Source organism: Hypanus sabinus, chromosome 19, assembly GCF_030144855.1.
Source record: "Hypanus sabinus isolate sHypSab1 chromosome 19, sHypSab1.hap1, whole genome shotgun sequence".
Lineage (NCBI taxonomy): Eukaryota > Metazoa > Chordata > Chondrichthyes > Myliobatiformes > Dasyatidae > Hypanus > Hypanus sabinus.
The window spans coordinates 70,629,370-70,653,365 of record NC_082724.1 but is presented as its reverse complement, the minus strand read 5'-3'; the positions used below and the strand labels follow the sequence as shown (position 1 = coordinate 70,653,365).

The following is a 23,996-nucleotide window of genomic DNA, read 5'->3' as shown; positions in this document are numbered from 1 at the left end:
CAGCCTTCAGAGTATCCCATAAAATGGGAGGTGAACCCTCTCCATTATCATTGAATTCTAAGTAGACACCAATTTCTTTTTTAATTTGTCCCTTAAAGTACGGATCATTGAGTAGACTTGAATTTAGTTTCCAAATAGTATTCTTTGCATTGTAGGTTAAAATCAACCAATAACTATATAGGTGCATGGTCATTTACTTCTATTGTCCCAATTCCACAGGTGTTTATTTTGTCTTTGTCTTTTCCAAATGTTATGAAATAGTCTATTCTTGTATATACAGAATGGGGAGCAGAATAATGCGTGTAATCCCTTCTGTCAGGGAAAAGATCCCTCCATATATCAATTAAACCAACATCCTCAAAAAGTGTATTAACTTTCTTATGTAAGGATTTTGTTTCATAGGTTTTTCTATTGGAAGAGTCTAACTTTGGTTGTAATTGTAAATTTAAGTCTCCCCCACATATCAGAAGACCTTTTGTTTCCACTACCATAATATCAGAAATTTTCTGAAAGAAACCAATATCACTTCCCGAAGGGTGTGTATATATTCAGTAGAGTAACTGAGTTTCCGTCTATATTCCCCCTTACCAGAATATATCTGCCCTCCTTATCTCCCATTTCAAAATACTTTTTCAAAATTTAGCTTACTTGAGATAAGAATAGCAACTCCTCTCCTATGTCCTGATTTATATGAGGAGAAAAACAAATTAGTGAAGCCCACTCTCTTTAGTTTTTTATGCTCATTATCACTTAAGTGAGTTTCCTGTAAATATACTACATGGGCTTGTTCTTTTTTCATTTTGGATAAAGTTCTATTATGTTTGATTGAATTTAATAGCCCATTGACATTAAAATAAATGAATTTTACCTTGTCCTTAGCCATCTGTATTTATCTGTCAATGTATCATTGAAATTAGAATAAAACTTAATCGATCTACTCCCTGAACAAATTAGAACCAAGAAACGCAAATAATAATGAAAACGACAACAAACATGTGATTCCAAGGCTGAGGTCTCTGGTAGATGACCCTGCGTTGAGCTAGAGGAAATGTCTAGCTGTGGGGGATAACCCCTCCTACTTCTGAGTTGAGGGCCCCCATTGCAGTATTCATCAAAGTCAGTGAACAAATACATTACACAGAAAAGATTACCCTGTGTACTCCTCCTATATATGTGTGTGTATACATATATATATATATATATATATATATACACACACACACACACACACACACATACACGCACACGCACACACATATATATTCTCATTTTGGTGGGGTAAAAGGAGTAAGTGAGTGAATAAAGAATAACTGAGTAATATAAAATCCACATTATAATAAGTATTTCTCGAGATAGGTATATCACCATCTACTTTTGCTTCCGTTTATCTTCTCAACATTTTTTAAGTTAGCCAAACCTTATGGCTCTTCTGAAGGGGGAGAGGACTGTCTTTGGAAAACTCAGTCTCTTCCTGATATACTTCTCTCAGCCTCCTCCCGTCTCCTGTTTTCTCGATTCTCGCACTATTTCCCAAGCAGAGCGGGATAATTCCTCAGTTAGGCTTTCCCTCGGTTTGATCACGCTGATGGGCAATCCTCTACATGTCTGTAGTCACCTCTTTCACTGTCTGATACAGTTGGATCCCATCTTGATAAAACACTCGAAGTTTTGCAGGGTACGGAGTTTGAAATCCAATCCTTTCTTGCTTTAGTATTTGCTTTACTTCAGAGTATTCTTTACGTTTCTGCAGGACCGCAGGGGGGGGGGTAATCTTGATCAAAATATATTAATTTATCGTCTAAAAACACCCTCTTCTTACCGCAGGCCCTTCGTAGGAATCTGCCTTGGTACTGTATCGAAGGAATTTAATTGCTATTGAGCGTGGCTTATCTTCTCTGCCTTGGGTAGGCCTCGGGACCAGCGTGCAATGCGCCCTCTCAATTTCCAGCTCCATAGTTGAGGGAAGCTCCAGCACATCCTGCAGCAACTTTTGTACAAACTCCATCATAGAAAAACCCTCCGTTCCTTCGGGGATGTTGTATATCCTGATATTTTTCTGCCGTGATCTTCCCTCCAGGTCAACAGTTTACCTTCCTGTTGATTTAATATTTTTATTGTCTCACTTAGTATCTGTTCCACGTTTTCCACTCTATCTTCCACCTTCTCAATTCGAGTCTTTGCCACTGCTATTTTTTGATTGATGTTGGCGAGCTCTGACTTAATATCATGTAGCTAGTGTTTTATGTCTTTCCTGTATCTGTATTCCTGTATCTCTTTCAAATTTTCAATCATATTTGCCACTTCGCCTGAACGAAGCCCATCGTCAGACTCGCCTGCACACAGTTGGGTAGGAGAGCCGCTCGCCGCACTCCTCTCGTCCACAGGCTCCGCAGTGTCACTTTTTTAATTTCCATTCTTTTTTCCCATTCTTGCCCCTCTTTTCAGTTCAAAAGCTTTCAAAAAATCCTATGTTTGATGACTTAACGGGGCAAATATGCGTTTTTCTGGAGGAGCTATTGACTTAAGCTGCCATTCTCGACAATGACGTCTCCGGAACCTCCCCCAGAGGGCTATTTCAAAGGCGAAGAGACAATCTTGAACAAGTTTGGAGGCAATATCAGATGCACAGCAACTCTGGCAGGGTCTGCAAGACATTACTTCCTCCAAAGCAAAACCCAATAGCATGATAGCAGCGATGCTTCACTACCAGATGAACTCAATGCCTTCTATACACACTTTGAAAGGGAGAACACAACTACAGCTGTGAAGATCCCTGCTGCACCTGATGATCATGTGATCTCCGTCTCAGAGGTCGATGTTAGACTGTCTTTAAAGAGAGTGAACCCTTGCAAGGTGGAAGGTCTCGTTGGAATATCTGGTAAGGCTCTGAAAACCTGTGCCAACCAGCTGGCGGGAGTATTCAAGGACATTTTCAACCTCTCACTGCTGCAGGCAGAAGTTCCCACTTGCTTCAAAAAGGCAACAATTATACCAGTGCCTAAGAAGAATAATGTGAGCTGCCTTAATGACTATCGCCCGGTAGCACTCACATCGACAGTTTGCCTATTGCCACAATAGGTCAATGGCAGATGCAATCTCAATGGCTCTCTACATGGTGTTAGACCACTTAGTCAACACAAACACCTACATCAGGATGCTGTTCATCGACTATAGCTCAGGATTTCATATCATCATCCCCACAATCCTGATTGAGACGATACAGAACCTGGGCCTCTGTACCTCCCTCTGCAACTGGATCCTCGACTTCCTAACCAGAAGACCACAGTCTGTGTGGATTGGTGATAACATATCCTCCTCACTGACTATCAACACGGGCACACCTCAGGGGTGTGTGCTTAGCCCACTGCTCTACTCTCTATATACACATGACAGTGTGGCTAGGCATAGCTCAAATACCATCTACAAATTTGCTGATGATACAACCATTGTTGGTAGAATCTCAGGTGGTGATGAGAGGGCATACAGGAGTGAGATATGCCAACTAGTGGAATGGTGCTGCAGCAACAACCTGGCACTCAACATCAGTATGACAAAAGAGCTGGATTGTGGACTTCAGGAAGGGTAAGACAAAGGAACACATACCAATCCTCATGGAGGGATCAGAAGTGGAGAGAGTGAGCAGCCTCAAGTTCCTGGGCGACAAGCTCTCTGAGGATCTAACTTGGTCCCAACATATTGATGTAGTTATAAAGAAGGCAAGACAGTGGCCATACTTTATTAGGAGTTTGAAGAGATTTGGCATGTCAAGAAATACACTCAAAAACTTCTATAGTTGTACTGTGGAGAGCTGCATCACTGTCTGGTATGGAGGGACTACTGCACAGGACCGAAAGAAGCTGCAGAGGGTTGTAAATTAACTCAGCTCCATCTTGGGCACTAGCCTACAAAGTACCCAGGACATCTTCAAGGAGCGGTGTCTCAGAAATGCAGCATCCATTACTAAGGACCTCCAGCACCCAGGACATGCCCTTTTCTCACTGTTACCATCTGGCAGGAGATACAGAAGCCTGAAAGCACACACTCAACGATTCAGGAACAGTTTCTTCCCCTCTGTCATCTGGTTACTAAATGGACATTGAAGCTTTGGGCACTACCTCACTTTTTTAATATACAGTATTTCAGTTTTTGCACATTCTTTTAAATCTATTCTATATACATAATTGGTTTACATGTTTATTTATTATTATGTTTTATTTTATTTTTCTCTCTCTCTTTCTGCTACATTATGTATTGCATTGAACCGCTGCTGCTAAGTTAACAAATTTCACGTCACATGCTGGTGATAATAAACTTGATTCTGAATACAGGCCCAGAGCTATCAAACGCTTTTCATACGACAAGCCATTCAAACTGGGAATCATTTTCGTGAATCTCCTTTGAACCCTCTCCAGTTTCAGCACATTCTTTCTAAGATAGGGGCCTAAAACTGCTCACAATCCTCCAAGTGAGGCCTTACCAGTGCTTCATTAAGTTTCACATTACACTCTTGTTTTTAAATTCTAGTCCTCTTGAAGAGAATTATAACACTGCATTTGCCTTCCTCACCACAGACTCAACCTGCAAATTAACCTTTAGGATCCTGCACAAGCACTCCAGGTTTTCTTTACACCTCAGTTTTTTGTATTTTCTCTCCATTTCTTCTCCCAAAGTGTATGATCATACACTTCCTGGCACTGTATTTCATCTGCTATTTCTTTACCCATTCTCTTAATCTGTCCAAGTCTTTCTGTAGCCTTGATTCTTCCTCAAAACTACCTGCCTCTCTGCATCATTGTATCATCTACAAACATTTCAACAAATCCACATTCATCATGCAAATCATTGAAATAAAATGTAAAAAGAATTGGTCCCAACACAGACCCCTGTGGAACACCACTAGCCACCGGCAACCGACCAGACAAGGCCTCCTTTATTCCTACTCTTTGTCTCCTGCAAATCAGCCACTACTTTATCCATGCTGGAATCTTCACTCTAATAGCATGAGCTTGTAGTTTGTTAAGCAGCCTCATGTGTGGCACCTTGTCAAGGGCTATCTGAAAATCTAAGTACGCAACATTAACCAATTCTACTTTGTCTATCCTACTTGTTATTTCTTCAAAGAATTCCAACAGATTTGTCAGCAAGAGGAAACCATGCTGACTATGGCCTATTTTATCATGTGCCTCCAAATACCTTGAGACCTCATCCTTAATAATTGACTCCAACATCTTCCCAACCACTGAGGTCAGACTAACTGGCCTATGATTTCCTTTCTTCTGCTTCTCTCCCTTCTTGAAGAGTGGAATGACATTTGCAATTTTCCAGTCTTCAGGAACCATTCCAGAATCTAGTGATCCTTAAAAGATCATTACTATTGCCTCCACAGCCTCTTCAGCCACCTCTTTCAGAGCCCTGAGGTGTACATCAACTGGTCCAGGTGACTTACCTCCCTTCAGACCTTTCAGTTTCCCAAGAACCTCTGTCTAGAAAAGGTAGTTTCACACACTTTATGTCCCTTGACACCTGGAACTTTTGCCATACTGCTAGTGTCTTTCACAGTGAAGACTGATGCTGCCATTTCCTTGTCCCATTACTAGCTCTCCAGCATTGTTTTCCAGAGGTCTGATATCTACTCTCCCATCTCTATTACACTTCATGTATCTGAGGAAGCATTTGGTATCCTCTTTAATATTATTGGTTAGCTTACTCTCATATTCCATCTTTACCTTAATGACTTTTTTTAGTTGTCTTTTGTTGGTTTTTTGAAAGCTTCCCAATCCTCTAACTTCTCATTAATTTTTGCTATATTATATGCCTTCTCTGACTTTTCTGCTGGCTTTGACTTCCCTTGTTATTCACAGTTAAGTCATCTTTCCTTTAAAATACTTCTTCCTTTTTTGGATGTATATATCCTGTGCCTTCCAAATTGCTTCCAGAAATTCCAGACATTGCTGCTCTGCCGTCATCCCTGCCAGTGTTCTTTTCCAATCAATTCTGGCCGATTCCTCTCTCGTACCTCTGTAATTCCCTTAGCTCCACTGTAATACTGATGTATCTGACTTTAGCTTCTCCTTCTCAAATTTCAGGGTGAATTTGATCATATTATGATCACTTGCCCCCAAGGGTTCTTTTACCTCAAGGTCACTAATCAATTCTAATTGCACAACACCCAATCCAAAATAGCTGATCCCCCAGTGGGCTCAATCACGAGCTGCTCTATAAAGCCAAGTCATTAGCATTCTAGAAATTCTCCCTCCTGGAACCCAGCACCAACCTGATTTTCCCAACCTACTTGCGTATTGAAATCTCATATGACCCCTGTAACATTGCCCTTTTGGCATGCACTTACTTTACTTTATTGTCACTAAACAATTGGTACTAGAGCGTACAATCAAGCGATATTTGATTCTGTGCTTCATGCTCCCTAGAGTACAAATTGAAGTAAATATAATAAAAATTTAAATTATAAATCATAATTAGAAAATAGAAAAGTGAAAGTAAGGTAGTGCAAGTCAGGTCCAGATATTTGGAAGGTACGGCCCAGATCCGGGTCAGGAACCGTTCAGCAGTCTTATCACAGTTGGAAAGGAGCTGTTCCCAAATCTGGCCATACAAATCTTCAAGCTCCTGAACCTTCTCCTGGAGGGAAGAGGGACAAAAAGTTTGTTGGCTGGGTGGGTCGTGTCCTTGATTATCCTGGCAACACAGCTCCGACAGCATGCAGTGTAAAGTAAGTCCAAGGATGGAAGATTGGTTTGTGTGACGTGCTGGGTTATGTTCACTATCTCTATTTTCTATCCCCTTTTGTAATTTGTAGGTCACATCCTTACTCCTGTATATAACTCCGTCAGGGTCATTTTATCCTTGCAGTTCCTTAGCTCTGTCCACAATGACTCAACACCTTCTGAGTCTATGACACCTCTTTCTAATGTATAAGCTGTCCCTTCTGTACAGGTTCACTGGAAGGGAGCCCATTGATTCAAAATCTTATGCAAGGTTATGTCTGTGTCCAGCTGTCCTTGGAGAGGGAGCATGCGGTCACAGTGGGTACATGGGGGGATTTATGGGAGCAGGGGGCTGCCCAGGCAATCTATTATTTTATAGAGAATAGCAATGATATTTTAATCTGAATGCACTCACTGTCTTGTAAATACTGAAAGTTTTTTACTTTGTGTATTTGTTGTGTAAATAAGCTTCTATAGTTTTGTAAAAAAAGAAATGAAATGAACACAATATCAAAATGAGATCAGAAAATGAGAGTTAGATGGGAAGAGACAATGGCAGACAGAAAAATATGGGTGAAACTGGAATTAGACAATAGACAATAGGTGCAGAAGTAGACCATTCGGCCCCTCGAGTCTGCACCGCCATTCTGAGATCATGGCTGATCATTCACTATCAATACCCAGTCCCTGCCTTGTCCCCATATCCCTTGATTCCCCTATCCATCAGATATCTATCCAGCTCCTTCTTGAAAGCATCCAGAGAATTGGCCTCCACCGTCTTCCGAGGCAGTGCATTCCACACCTCCACAACTCTCTGGGAGAAGAAGCTCTTCCTCAACTCTGTTTTAAATAACTGACCTCTTATTCTCAATCCATGCCCTCTGGTACTGGACTCTCCCAACATCTGGAACATATTTCCTGCCTCAATCCTATCAAATCCTTTAATTATCTTAAACGTTTCAATCAGATCTCCTCTCAATCTCCTCAATTCCAGCGTGTACAAGCCCAATCTCTCCAATCTCTCTGCGTAAGACAGCCCTGCCATCCCAGGAATCAACCTAGTGAATCTACGCTGCACTTCCTCAATTGCCAGAATGTCCTTCCTTAAACCTGGAGACCAAAACTGTACACAATATTCCAGGTGTGGTCTCACCAGGGCCCTGTACAAATGCAAAAGAACATCCTTGCTCTTGTATTCAATTCCCCTTGTAACAAAGGCCAACATTCCATTTGCCCTCTTCACTGCCGTTGCACTTGCTCATTCACCTTCATTGACTGGTGAACTAGGACTCCTAGGTCTCTTTGCATTTCTCCCTTACCTAACTCGACACTGTTCAGACAATACTCTGCCCTCTTGTTCCAGCTTCCAAAGTGGATAACTTCACATTTATTCACATTGAATGACATCTGCCAAGTATCTGCCCACTCACTCAGCCTATCCAAGTCTCCCTGTATTCTCCTAACGTCCTCTTCGCATGTCACACTGCCACCCAGTTTAGTATTGTCAGCAAACTTGCTGATATAGTTTTCAATGCCCTCATCTAAAACATTGACATAAATCGTAAAGAGCTGTGGTCCCAATACAGAGCCCTGTGGTACCCCACTAGTCACCTCCAGCCAGTCTGAGAAACACCCATTCACTGCTACCCTTTGCTTTCTATCTGCCAACCAGTTTTCTATCCATGTTGAAACCCTGCCCCCAATGCCATGAGCTCTGATTTTACTCACCAATCTCCTATGTGGCACCTTATCGAATGCCTTCTGAAAATCTAGGTACACAACATCTACTGGCTTACCCTCATCTAACATCCTTGTTACACCCTCAAAAAACTCCAACAGATTAGTCGAGCATGATTTGCCCTTGGTAAATCCATGCTGGCTCAGCCTAATCCTATTTCTGCCATCTAGATGTGCCACTATTTCGTCCTTAATAATGGACTCAAGCATCTTCCCCACAACTGACGTTAGGCTAACAGGGCGATAGTTCTCCGTTTTCTCCTTCCCTCCCTTCTTGAAAAGTGGGACAACATTAGCCACTCTCCAATCTTCAGGAACTGATCCTGAATCTAAGAAACATTGGAAAATGATTACCAATGCATCCGCAATTTCCTGAGCCACCTCTTTTAGAACCCTTGGATGCAGACCATCTGGACCCGGGGATTTATTAGCCTTCAGTCCTACCAGTCTACTCATCACAGTTTCTTTCCTAATGTCAATCTGTCTCAATTCCTCTGATATCTTATGACCCTGGCCCATCCATACATCTGGGAGATTGCTTGTGTCCTCCCTGGTGAAGACAGATCTAAAGTATGCATTAAATTCTGTTGCCATTTCCCTGTTTCCCATAACAATTTCTCCCAATTCATTCTTCAAGGGGCCAACATTGTTCTTAACTATCTTCTTTCTCTTCACATAGCTAAAAAAGCTTTTGCTATCCCCTTTTATATTCCTGGCTAGACTGAGCTCATACCTGATTTTTTCTCTCCGTATTGCTTTTTTAGTTAAGATCTGCTGTTCCTTAAAACTTTCCCAATCATCTGTATTCCCACTCATCTTAGCCCTGTCATACTTCTTTTTCTTTAATGCTATACAATCTGTGACTTCCTTTGTCAACCACTGTGGCCCCTTCCCCCTCTTTGAATCCTTCCTTCTCATTGGAATGAACTGCATTTGCATCTTTTGTATTATGCCCAAGAATATCTGCCACTGCTGATCCACTGTTTTTCCTGCCAGGGCATCCGCCCATTTAACTTTGGCCAGCTCATCCCTCATGGCTCCGTAGTCTCCTTTATTTAATTGCAACACTGACACCTCTGATCTGCCCCTATCCCTCTCAAATTGTACATAAAAACTTATCATGTTATGATCACTACTTCCTAATGGCTCCTTTACTTCAAGATCACTTATCAATTCCTGTTCATTACACATCACCAAGTCCAAAATAGCCTCGTTCCTGGTTGGCTCAAGCACAAGCTGTTCCAAAAATACATCCCTTAGACACTCCGCAAACTCCCTATCCTGGGGTCCAGCACCTACCTGATTCTCCCAGTCCACCTGCATGTTGAAATCTTCCATAACGACTGCATTACCTTCAGCACATGCCAATGTTAACTCCCTAATCAACTTGTACCCAATATCCACGCTACTGTTTGGGGGCCTGTACACAACACCCATTAGGGTCTTTTTACCCTTACTGTTTCTCAGCTCAATCCACACAGACTCTACTTCCCCTGTTCCCAAGTCACCTCTTGCTAAGGACTGAATCTCATTCCTCACCAACAGGGCCACCCCACCCCCTCTTCCCATATTTCTGTCTCTACGATAGCACGTATACCCTGGTACACTCAATTCCCAGGCCTGATCCCCTTGCAGCCATGTCTCCGTTATCCCAACAATATCGTAGTTCCCCATTTTCATCTGAGCTTCAAGCTCATCTGTCTTATTTCTGACACTACGCACATTCAAGTATAGAATTCTTAGCCCATTCCTCCTCTCTTTGCTTAAAACACTGTCTACTGTACCTAACCCAGCTCCTTGAACTTCCATCGGGCAAATTGCACCCTGAATTTTGATGACCTTCTCAAGATCACCCAAACCTTGTACACATTTAACCCCATGCACCTTCTGACCAACCCTCTGGATCTGGATCCCTGCCCCCTGCACATCTAGTTTAAACCCCCCCGAGCAGCACTGGCAAATACTCCTGCAAGAATGTTAGTACCCCTCCGGTTCAGATGTAGACCATCCCTTCGAAACAGATCCCAATGTCCCTGGAACAAAGACCAATTATCCAAAAACCTGAACCCTTCCTTCCTGCACCATGCTCTCAGCCTCGTATTAATGTGCATAATCATTCTATTCTTCACCTCACTCGCACGTGGCACAGGTAGCAATCCCGAGATTGTCACCCTGGAGGTCCTGCCTTTCAGCTTCACTCCTAACTCCCTGAACTCTCTAAGCAGGACCCCCTCACTCACCTTACCTACATCATTGGTCCCTACATGGACCACTACATCTGGGTTCATGCCCTCACTCTCAAGAATAGCCTGCACCCGATCTGAGATGTCCCGGACCCTGGCACCAGGGAGGCAACATACCATCCGAGACCCGATCTGCCCCACAAAATCTCCTATCTGCCCCTCTAACTATAGAGTCCCCTAAAACTATTGCTCTCTTCTCTTCCCTCCTCCCCTTTCTAGTTGAGGGTTCAACCTCTGTGCCAGAGGCAGGACCACTACAACTCATTCCTGGTAGGTCATCCCTATCAACAGTATCCAGTACAATATACTTATTGTTAATGGGAATGGCCACAGGGGTGCTCTGCTCTCTCTGCCTGCTCCCCCTGCCTCTCTGGACCGTCACCCATCTGCCTACTTCTTGGTTGTTTGGTGTGACTACCTCCTGATAACTCCTATCTATCTCTGCCTCCACCTCCCGAATGATCCGTAGTTCATCCAGCTCCTGCTCCTAACTCGGTCTGATAGGAGCTGCAGCTGGACGCACCTTTTGCAGGTGTGGTCATCAGGGACAACTGTGTTGACCCTGACTTCCCACATACTGCATACGGAGCACACCACTGCTCTGACTGTCTCCCCCATACCTGAACTGGATTGATAGAATAAGTCTAAAAAGCACCTAGCGACCTTACCTTCTTCCCCTCAGCGAGCAATCACACAGGCTTACCGAAGTCCCCTTACACCGAAGCCCACTTAGCCAAAGCCCAGGACTCTGCTTCCACGGACTCCGCTGCCCGCTCTGAAAAGAAGTCCTGCCTTTTAAAGTGCGCGCTCGACGCTGACGTCACTCGCGCCTGCGCAGTTCCCCCTCCTCCACAGGTATTGACCAGGTAGGCTTAAATCCTACCTACAACGGTCGAATTCTCTGAGCTCCCAGCTGAATCACAAGCTGTAACTTGCTCCCGATTCCAGAGTGCCAAATTGTTTCTAGAGTGTTGCAAGCGCAGAATAAATAACATCTTTTTGAAAAAAAAATGCAATCCTAAATTCAAGATCCTACAGGTTATTAGAGTTTAGAAGCAAACTAAAAGATAAAAATAAATACTCTTAGGGCTTGTGTGTAAGAGTGAGAAAAAAGAAAGAAAAATAATGTTGAGAAAGGGAAACTCAAGGGAGGGAGCCCTTGAAAGAGAGCTAACACGATGATATACAGGAGAATAAGGTCCTCCTAGAAGACCTCAACCTTGTAGTGGATTGGAGGCTTGCGTGCCTCAATAACCTGGAGAACTATGCTGGCTGGAGTCTGGGCTTTGTGGTTTTGCTCTTGATAGGGTCACCCATGCCAGACAGGTCAAAGAGTAAAGTTCAGACTAAGAGTTGACCTATGGGTTCAGGGGTTCAACTCAGGGCTAACAATCCCAATTGGTCAAATAAAACTATCATGCTGTAGATTTTCACAAATAAAAATGGCAGAGGTGTTCATGTTTAAGAAAAACTGTAATAACTCATTTGCTGTGCTCCGAACACTGAACACATGGTAACAATGCTTTACATAATTACATCATCACATTAGACCAGACTCTTAAAGCGAACCCCAACTCAATGTTGGTGGTTGTAAATTATGTATGTTTCCACCAACTACAATACCCTACACAGCCTCCCCTTTGAGAATTCACTAAAACCAGCATTCTGAGCCTGGCTGAAGCTCGGACAAGCCTCCCCGGGTCAGATTCTATGTTCCAAGGGTCGAAGAACAGCAGAGGCCCCTGGCTCACCCAGGAGTTGTGTTGATACACTCATGGTCATGTCGTGATGGCAGGGCCATGGTAGTGGGATCCTCCAAATCTTGGGGGGGGGGGGACTGGTTTAAGGAAATCTACTGAAATATGTTTAGGTTTATCTCTATTATGATAGAAGTCTTTTTTTTCTCTGTTCCAAAATGTGGAATGGGCCATCATAAGGGGGCTTTAGGGGATGTTGGTGTGCATCATGGCGGACGAGAACAAACAAGGTAGAATGTAGGTCAACAGGAACCCAGGAGAATTGTACGTTATGATGGGAGGTAGGGATTGGTGGAAAGAAATTGAATTTACCAAGGAGGATGGAGTACTGTTGAGAGGCCGACCAAACGGTCATGGTGTCAAGAATTCAATCACCTGGCACTCATAACGGCTGCCAGTATACCAATTAAGCCACAGATGAAAGCAGGCCCTCTTTTGGAGCTGTTTAGAGCCCCAGCAGGACCCACAGGAGATGATTATACCAACACTCATCGCTCAGGGAAGTCTCAGGGCAGCATTTAAGGAGCAGTGAAACAGTTCGCATAGGCCATTGGACTGCGGGAGATATGTCATGCTGTGAAGTAGCCCAACACCAAGGATCTGGGCCATTGTAAGAGTTGGGGACTGCAGTACGAGGAAACACCAGCTGATGGACCCTGATTCACGTGTATGACCGTCGTCGATGCTACAGGGACGACCTCTGGCCACCTGGTGGTGCAGGCCACGCTGGTAAGGAGGTAAGGAGGTGCTTGAAATTGCGGGGGGAGGGAAGAGGACCAACAAGGTCCACATTGACATGGTCAAACTGTTGCTCAGGGACCTCAAATGGTTTCATCAATGCTATACCACCATCAAGAATGTCTACCATGCTATTCCACACCCTCACTTCCAGAAGTCTGATCACCTGGCTGTACTTCTACTCCCTGAATATAGGCAGAGACTGAAGACTGCAGCACCAGCAGTGAGGACCAAGAAGGTTTGGACAAGGGGAGCACAGGAGCGCCTACAGGACTGCTTTGAATCGGTGGACTGGACTGTATTCAGGGATTCATCTTCGAACCTGGATGAGTATGCTGCAGTTGTTACTGACTTCATTAAAACTTGTAGGCATGAGTGTGTGCCTATACATTACTATACTTACTATACATTCCCAAACCAAACGCTGTGAATGAATCAGGAGGTACATCATCTGCTGAAGGCTAGATCTGTGGCATTCATGCCTGTATGACCGAGGCCTATACCAGGAAATCAGGTATGACTTGTGGAGGGCTATTTCAAAGGCAGAGAGACAATTTTGAGTGAGGTTGGAGGCAACATCGAACATACGACAACTCTGGCGGGGTTTGCAAGACATTACTTCCTACAAATCGAAACCCAATAGCATGAATGGCAGCGATGCTTCACTACCAGATAAACTCAATGCCTTCTATGCCCACTTTGAAAGGGAGAATATACCTACAGCTGTGAAGATCCCTGCTGCATCCGGTGACCCTGTGATCTCTGTCTCAAAGGCTAATGTTAGACTGTCTTTAAAGGCATAAGGTCCCAACAGAGTACCTGGCAACCAACTGGCGAGAGAATTCAAGGACATTTTCAACCTTTCAATGCTGTGGGCAGAAGTTCCCACTTGTTTGGCTGAATCAACTCTATTAAAATGAACATGTTACCTGAGCTTATATACCTTTTTCAGACACTACCTGTTTTTATTCCTAAATCTATTTTTGATTCTTTTGATTCTATTACATCTTCTTATATATGGAAAAACATTCTTGACAAAATAAAGTTCATCTTCAAAAATCTAAGAAAAATGGAGGTTTATCTTTACCAAATTTTAGATTTTATTATTGGGCAGTCAATATATGAAATCTTATGTTTTGGACATATTATATTAACAGTGAGGACTGCCCAATATGGGTTTCTTTAGAAGCTAAGACTGTTAATAAATTTTCTATTATTTCTCTTCTCGGATCCTCACTTCCTTTATCTTTTAGTAAACTAACTGAAAATTTGGTAGTTAAACATACTTTGAAGATTTGGGTACAATTTAGGAAATTCTTTGGTCTATTGAGATTTTCTTTGTATAGTCCCATTTGTTTTAACTATTTTTTAAACCTTCGATGACCGATTCAGTTTTTAAAGAATGGGTATTAAATGCTTCCAGGATTTGTTTGTTGGAGGAAGTCTTCTTTCATTTGAGCAAATGTCAGCTAAATATAGTTTACCCAAAACTCATTTTCTCCCTTATTTACAAATTAGAGACTTTCTGCATTCTCAACCTTATACATTTCCTATAAGTTCCGATAAGGACTTATTAGATGTACTTTTTAATTTCAAACATTTTTATAATGGTTCAATATCCAGTATTTATTGTATGTTGCTAGAAATGAGAAACATTCCTATAGACAAAATTAAAACTCTTTGGGAACAGGATTTACCGACTTCAATTTCTGAAGAAAGGTGGAATGAAATTTTTTAATTGGTTAACACTTCATCGTTACGTGCCCGTCATTCTCTTTTACGATTTAAAGTGGTTCATAAGGCTCACATGTCTAAAGATAAGCTATCTCATTTTTATTGGGATATATCTCCTTTCTGTGATAGATGTAACAAAGGAGAAACTTCATTAATTCACATGTTTTGGCCGTGTCTGAGCCTTGAAAGATTCTGGAAGGAAGTATTCCAAGCTTTCTTGGTATTTTTCAAGGTAAATTGTAAGCCTAACCCTTTGACCGCGTTATTTGGCATTGTTGGAGTAATAGACAGTAAATAAGGAAGTAAGATTAAGGTCCCAAGGCGTGTCCAAGGAGCTCAAGGATAACGGGAAAACTTGTTGAAACTACATACATGCCCGCCTTGACTTTAACATAGGAAGATTTGTTTGAAATTGACTGTTTCTTTCACACTTAAAAGCCAAAAGCTCACATTGAAGAAAATAGTGAGTATCACTCTTGAAAGACAATGTTGACCTCACCTCCTACCCTTGGAGGGCTCAGAGTAAAACTTTACACTTTATGTAACAGCAGCCTGGGTTAAGGTCGTGATCATGTGGCTCAGTACTTAGCCCAAACCAGAGTTTTTTGTAGCTTACCCCAACTGCATTTTGTTTGGCTGCACAGGTATTGTCTACTTGTGCTGAATACATGCCAGCTCACAGCCCCCAACACCCCCCCCACCCCACCCTCCTAGTGAAGCTGCAAAGAATCGTCGTCTTGTCTTTTGCATCAAGAATCTCAATTCCCAGCCCTGAATGTTCTTTCTTATCAAAGTAATGCCTGTGTGAGGCAGCCAGGCGCTTTGCTCTCACCAGACAATTCATCATTCATTGTCCTCTGCATATGTACACAATTCCCCCCTTCATCAGTGTCTGATACGGTTTTTTGGAAAGATATTTTATCTCATACTTTTCATAAAACAAGAGGAAAGCTCCATAAAGTTTACCTGTCCAGGTCCAATATACTGACAATCAGCATTTTCATCACATCCTCCTCGTGTGCTCAATAAACATTCATTTATTTCAGTGCAGACTCGCCCATCACCAGTCCATCCCATGTTGCACTGGCAGGTTACCCTTCCAGGGCCCAGACTCAGACATTCTGCCTGTAATAGAGAAACATACGTAAAGGTTGCTGACAAGAGAAAATCTGCAGATGCTGGAAATCCAAGTAACACACACAAAATGCTGGAGGAACTCAGCAGGCCAGGCAGCATCGAGAAAAACAGCTGATGTTTCGGGCTGAGACCCTTCATCAGGACGGGTTTTGTGTGCGTTGTAAAGACTGCTGGACCATTACCTACAGTGACACTGTAACCCTCCCATTATGCTCAATTAGATGATTCATTTCTGATCTCACTTGGTATCCCTCTTAGGGGTTTCTCCGCCTCACTCTTTTTGCCAATAGCTGTTACTGTTAGTTTTAAATTTGGCTCATTTACTCAGTTTGCAGCAGAATGGCAGAACAGAATGCTATGAACTAGCCCAGAACCTAACAGCAATAACTAAGTTCAAAGCATGCTCGCATCAGGCCAACTTAACCACAAGTCATCACATGCCAAACTAAACATTGTGAGAAAAAAAACAGATTACAGAGGAAATCTCAGCTTTGGTTTTGCAATATTCCATATCGATGCTGAGAGTGAAAACAGGAAAACACATTGCCAATATTCAGAATGTTCAAAATCCAATATGAAAGAAAATAAAAACGTCCAGGTCTATGGAGATTGCTTATAGAATCCAACTTCTGTGTAAACTCTATTCAAAATTTGGGGAGATATGGTAAGAGTGTTGCTGTTGCACAATCATCCATAGGGAATGCAGGATCCCAGGAGCTCTAAGATTTGGAATTATCCATTAGAATTTTACCCCCCAATGTAACTTTACTCTTAAGTTATAACTCTAGGAAAGAAAAATACCTATTATCCCAGCCATCAGGAAGAGTATCAGATTGGTTTGGAGTCCACAGTCTCTACTGTCTTTGGGCAAGCATATGCTCATTAGCTGCATCTACCCAAAAATATGAGGGATGCCAAGCTCAGTATAGGTGATCCACTCACATTCAAAAACCGTAGTTAGTCTAGACCTTCAAAAGAACCAACTTTTAAGGGATGGTCATTTTACCATAGCTTATTTCAAGACCATGCATTCACTGATGGACCTATCCCTAGAGTGAAATACAGTAATGACATTTCTGTGTTATTTAGTACCCCTGCAGAAATTCAACCAATCACATCTTTGCAAGATTCCAGCTCCAGAAGGAATGTTGCTGAGGAAATTACCTGTCACCATGTATTTCCAGGATCATACTGCCCTGAACTGAGATTTACTTACCTTTAATCCTTCTGTCCCCTATTCTCACCATGAGATTGCCAATGGATTCCATCCCGACTGTTCTCGATTAGGTCTGATCTCCCAATTCATTTCAACCCACAACTTCCTGATTCCCCACTCAAATTCTTCAATTGGCCAAATTCTCTAATCTTCTGAACTCCCAATTAATTGATTTTCCTAATTCCCCAATTTACACAATCACCTCATCCCATGTCAGAACCGTACTCCGATAAGGCACTGATCTCCAGCCAACAGAGATTTACCTTACCTCACTCATGCTATGCATTCACGGTCCACTCTGCCTCCTCCTTTCTTGCAGCCTTATTCAGTCCTCATGAGTGCCACTTTTTCCAACTCCCTAAACCAAGCCTCAATCCCAAAACCTATATTTTCTTTGTGCAAGGTACAAAAGAGATCCATGCAATGGCAGTAAAATAGTATAATACTGGCTCTTCTTTAATTGTGTCTCTGCATTTGTTTTTGATTGGTCTGCTGATGATTTTGTGACCATTTTGACAACTTCACCACCAGTTGTGTGATGGTAATGACATAGCCAACTTCTTCAACTTCTCCTTTAAAAAGTGAAAAAAGACTTAGCACTTGCTAACTTGACTGGATAGCTAGCTTGTAAATGTAATTTAAATATACAGAAATAAAGTGAAAACTCATTAGGCAGTGTCACATAATAAACATACCCACAAATTAGGGGGTATAAATCTTTAAATTACTCACATTTCTGGACATCAAAATGACATGACAGCCACATGTCACTTCTCACTTCCATGTGAACCACATAAGCACTTGTTTGGAAAAAACTTGACTTGTCTCTAAATTGTGTTGCGTGTTGGTAATGACAGAAGAGTTGGGGACTGCAGTTCTTTGTCATTAAAAATGCACAAATTGTATGAAAAATAACCCTCATAAATTTGACATGTGTTGTTAAAAGTTCTTTTGAGAAAATAAAAACTAAAAGTTTCATGAAGTTAATGCTTATTATTACTTTACTTTGAAGACCCAGTTACAGAGTCTGGGTAGAGGACAAGCCCAATATAGTGAAATACCAAGTTTTAAACTCACCTAACAATTAAGAAAATATTATTTTTGAAGTATACTGTAAAAAGTTTAGAGTTACTATTATCTAACTTTTAAAACTACAGTATTTGTTTTTGTAAATACTACTTTTTTCTTGAAAATCTTCCCCAGGGACAGAAAAGTCACCCTAATTAAAGAATTACCCTTGTACATCCTCCCTCTGGGCTCTCCAGTCCAAAGACATACGGATTAGAAGGCTAATTGGTCATTACAAATTGTTCCGCGATTGGGCTAGGGTTGTACCAAGGGTTGCTGGCTGGTGCAGCTTGAAGGGCTAGACAGGCCTATTACATACTATATCTATAAATAAAAATAAATAAAGGGCTCGTTTCAACGTTCCATTAGTCAATGACTGTATAACTCCTTTTATTGCTCTGACCGTTAGCTTTGCATCTGACAAGACTTTTACTCCCAAGTAGTGCTGACTGATTCTTTTCTCGCCTTATTCCTGCTACGCGCACAAGCTGATCAATTGCTAATGCATAGACAGACAACAGAAACAGTGGCCTTGCTCACATTCTCAGTACATCCTCCACGGTCAGGCTTTTTACAAAGATCCTCGGCTTGACAGGAAATTCCGTCACCTTCATATCCATCCTTACAGAGGCATCTAGAGAGATCATAAAAAGCTTAAATTTGGAGCTTATTTGAAACGAATGGCGCTGGATCTCAGGTGATATTGAGATCCAGTCTTTCAGAAAAAGCAGGGTCTGAAAAAATGGCAGATAGAATTTAGTGCAGACAAGTGTGAAGTGTTGCACTTTGGGAAGACCAACAAGGACAGGTCTTACACAGTGAGCAGCAGGGCATTGTGGAGTGTGGTAGAACAAAGGGATCTGGGAATACAGGTCCAAAATTCACTGAAAGTGGCATCACAGGTAGATAGGGTCCTAAAGAAAGCTTTTGGCACTTTAGCCTTCATTGATCAAAGTACTGAGCAAAAAAGTTGTGATGTTATGTTGAAGTTCTACAAGACCGAACTATAAGGGCTAATTTCTTCTACTCCCTGAGTATAGGCAGAGACTGAGGACTGCAGCACCAGCAGTGAGGACCAAGAAGGTTTGGACAAGAGAAGCACAGGAGCACCTACAGGACTGCTCTGAACCCACGAACACTACTTCACTTTTTTCAATACATGTTATCTTTGCTTTGCACTATTTTGAATCTAACTATTCAATATACATATACATACATACTTAATGTGATTTATTTATTTTCTTTCTTTCTATATTATCATGTATTGCATTGTACTGCTGAGGCTAAGTTAACAATTTTCACAACATATGTTTGATAATAAACCTGCTCGGAGCATTGTGTACAGTTTTGGTCACCTTCCTACAGGAAAGATGTAAACAAGGTTGGAAGAGTGCAGAGAAAATTTACAACGCTGTTGCCGGGTCTGGAGGGCCTGAGTTATATGGAAAGATTGAATAGGTTAGGACTGTATTCTTTAGAACGTAGAAGATTGAGGGGAGATTTGATAGAGGTATACAAAATTATGAGGGTATAGAGTCATAGAACGTACAGCACAGAAACAGACCCTTCAGCCCATCCAGTCCATGCTGAACCATTTAAACTGCCTCCTCCCATTCGTCTGCACCAGGACCACAGCCCTCCTTCCCCTAGTATCCATGCACCTATCTAAACTTCTCTTAAATGTTGAAATAGAGTTTACCTGCACCACTTGTGCTGACAGCCCGATCCACAGTCTCACCACCCTCTTAGTGAAGAAGTTTCCCCTCATATTTCCCTCAAACTTTTTACTTTTCACCTTAAGCCATGACCTGGTTTTAGTCCCACCCAAACTCAGTGGAAAAAGCCTGCTTACATTTATGCTGTCTATACTCCTCATAATCTTGTATACTTCCATCAAATCTCCCTCAATCTTCTACGTTCCAGGGAATAAATTCCTAATCTATTCAATCATTCCTTATAACTCAGGTCCACCAGTCCCAGCAACATCCTTGTAAATTTTCTCAGTACTCTTATTTATATCTGTCTTCGTTGTCTTGATTGATAACACAAAATGATGCATTTCACTGTGTGTTTCAATCTGTATGTGACAAATCAATCTGAATCTCACTTACGCAGACAGGGTAAATGCAAGCAGGCTTTCTCCACTGAGGTTGTGTGAGACTACAACCAGAGGTCAGGGGTTAAGGGTGAAACAGTGTGAAACGTCCTGCCAGCACAAGGGTGGGTGCAATTTTAATTACAACGTTTAAGAGAAGTTTGGATAGCTCCATGGATGGAGGGTTACTATGCGGATGCAGCTGATGGCACTAGGCAGTTTAAACGGTTTGGCACAGATTCATTGGGACAAAGGGACTATTTCTATGACTCTATAAAGCATGATCTTTCAACTTGGCATCTAATACCTGGAAGAAAATGTCCTGTCAACTTAACTGCTGGATACCTTTCAACTTACTATCCACAGCCAATCAGATCATTGGCTCGTTGCCTTTACGCCAGAAAAGTCTAGCATGCTGGGTCACAGCTGAGACAAGGCCACAGTGATGAGCAGTGCAGGAGTTATGGCTGTGTTGATGACTATGGAAGGATGGGTTGTGCACTGGAAAGACAAGCAGTGGGCCACAGCTGACCTGATCTGAAAAGCAGACATGACTAGAGTGCTTAACTACAAGATGGTGGGCAGTGAACAGAAGTTCATTGGATCTGGAAGTGACACTGTAGCTGTCTCTCACCAGTGAGAAGAGAGTATGTCCCAGATACTGGGAATCCTTGATGATAAATACTGCTATTTTGTGTCAATGCTCATTGGAGGCTGTGGTCAATGGTGGGGAGGGCATTTCCTGGGATGGACGGGGCTGTATTCAATACTTTTTGTAGACACAATAAGCAGATATTTCTTTCAAATGGGCATTGAATGGATACAAATGTGCCCAGTACGATTTCCAAATCTGCACAGAGACCTGGAGTGGGAGAGGGTTTATTGTAATAGGCTGGCTCAATGGGTAGAGGAAATGTGATGGAGAAGTATGAATTTGTAGTAAGAATAAGGAGAGAAAATACAGGTAAGATTCAACAGCTCCAGGGATTTGTAGGAATAGGGTAACCTGGTCTTACCTGTGTACAAATCCTTGAAATTGACATGACGTATTTAAATAGACATTGACATATTTTAGATGGGGCAAATTGGAAAATGTCATTACAATGCGCAAAAAGTTAAGAGACTGGGAACATGTATATAAAGTTTTGGCCAAAAAATGTGAGGGGATTGTCTCAGAGAGCACCCATAACTTGGGATTCACGAGAAGGTTCGGCACAGCTTTGTGGGCCGTAGGGCCTGTATTGTGTGATTACTATCATTAACTCCAAAAGACTGGAAGTAGAGTAAATACTGAAAGGCTTTTAATAGCAGTAAAATGGACCACGTCCACGCTGGATGACCGCCCTGGACTGTGGGAGGAGCAGTGACACAATCGCCATTATCCAGGGGTCTGTGAGAGGAGCCACAGGAGCAGTCAGCAGAGGGGCATGTCCAGACAGGTATACATGGTTTACCACATTGTGCTACAGGTTTTTCTATGTTTCTTTTTTCTATGAAGTGTAAACAGAATAAATCAAATCCTTCAAAAGGGAATAGAATAGGCAGTCATAAGGGAATAAAGATTGTTTCTGAGAAGCAGCAGGGGAATGGGACTGGCAGAATTAGTTCTAATGAACTCAGATGGTTTCACCTTGCTCCACAATAATTCTATAAAGTAAAAAAAACACTAAATTAATTTAAATTAAATCAATCAATTAAAGATATTGTAACTAACCTGTTATTTCTTTATCTTCCTCACTGACAATGAAATTAATGCAGCCACTAAAGGCCCAGTATTCAGATGCCACATGTTACATCCTAGGAAACTGTGGGAAGTTCATGCTCCAGCATCAGCACGAGGGAGTTTGGAACTTTGGACTACTTCCACACAGTTAGGAAGGTAAGAGCTAACTGCTTTGTGTGGAGCAGCCAGATTTCAACTTGTTATCTGCTTATTAGCTCTTTGCTGCTCATGGAACCACGTTTTACATAAGTTTGTTGATGTGACTGTTTGCTACTTAGCCAGAAACACACCAGATATACATAATTCATTCCTTTTAGACTCGCCAGCATGAAACACTGCGTAACTACGTCTTTGATTATTTTCAGCCATTAAATGAAAGAAAACAAAGGAAAATTGCCAGTTGAAGTGTAATTCTTGCTTGTCTTACCTGACTGTGTCATTGCTGTATTCACACACAGCAAATGCATGACAATATTGGGATAAACCAATTGGACCACAAAGCTCAGTCTTCCTGTCACAGAATGTACCCATGAATCCCTCTTTACATGTGCCAGGCTGGCAAATCCCACCGTTTTCAGGTCTGTTATCACAAATCCCATATAGACAAGGGCAATCTGCAAAAGATGTGCAAATATATCACGGGTAGAAATGATACATGCTCTCTGGCACAACATGCTTGTATTCTCTCTACTTGGGTAGACTCACCTTCACCTTCATCTTCCTCTTCCTCAAAACTTAGCCCAGTTTTTGTAAGCCACCATGCTTGAATCTCTCTGATCGGCTTTACCTCTTCTACAGTACCCAAACAGCTCTATCAAAACTCCAAATGACACCATGTGACAAGGTTGAACCATCATACTTTGTTCTTCCCATCCTGTCTGTCACATTTGAATCTTTTGACCACATTCTCTTCCCCAAAACTCTTCACCAACAAGGTGAAAACCCTTTCTCTTGGTTCCATTCTTACATTTAGCCCCAAAGTAAACTCTACTCTTCAACCACTAACCTAATTTCTGTCACCTTTTCTAACCTCCAATTGTCCCGAAATTTGACCCCACAATTGACTGAGGTAACCTTCTGACACACATCTGCACCTCGGTGACATTGCTTATTTTTACCGTAAGGTTACCTGATCAAGGCAGCTGGTAATTCAATAATAGGGTGTTGCATTAAAAAAGCTAGAAATGGTAATGGTAACAATAGAAATAAAAATGCTATAATAGTGGAAATGAATTGGTTGCCACATCATAGGAAAGATGAACTACACTAGAGAGAGTGTACAGGAGACTTGTCGAGATGCTGCCTGGATTGATGCATTTTATTTATGGGCACAGATGGCTGAGAAATTTTTCCCATGGTAAGGCATCAAAAATAAGAGTGCACAAGTTTTAAGTGAAAGGAAGAGTTTTCAAGGGATCTGAGAAAGTACATTTTTTTATAACTACAGAGTGATTGATATCTGGAATATGCTGCCAGAGAAAATGATGGAATCAAATACAAGTAATTTGTTTAAGAGCACTTGACCAGCAAAGCACAGATGTGGGTGAAATGGGCAAAAAGATCAGCATGCACTGTACCACTCTGTGACTCAACTATTTTAATGTCTTTCAGGGAAGAACACCTAATGTCTTAACCAAATCTGGTCTTTATGTGATTCTTTCTAAATGGGGGACTTAGATATCACCTGAAAATTGCTTAGCAAGATAAAATTAGGGGAGAGAATGAAATGCTAGCAGTAGGTCCCTCACCACATAGTTGAAAACAGTTATTACCCCTCAACCATCAGGCTCCTGAGGAGTAATAACCAGATTTATCACTCTTTA

At 41.9% G+C, this 23,996-nt stretch overlaps 1 protein-coding gene across 2 annotated transcripts in view; it reads right to left on the bottom strand.

Moving 5' to 3' along the window:
- The window catches only part of stab1 (stabilin 1), a 323,963-nt gene that overhangs the window by 172,958 nt on the left and 127,009 nt on the right, over positions 1-23,996 (bottom strand). For both annotated transcript variants that reach the window (XM_059944646.1, XM_059944645.1), the window contains exons 23-25: positions 22,601-22,787; positions 18,896-18,989; positions 15,901-16,059 (exon numbers count right to left, since the gene is read on the bottom strand). In XM_059944646.1, coding sequence (XP_059800629.1) covers positions 15,901-16,059; positions 18,896-18,989; positions 22,601-22,787 — 440 coding nt within the window. The remainder of the gene's footprint in view (positions 1-15,900; positions 16,060-18,895; positions 18,990-22,600; positions 22,788-23,996) is intronic.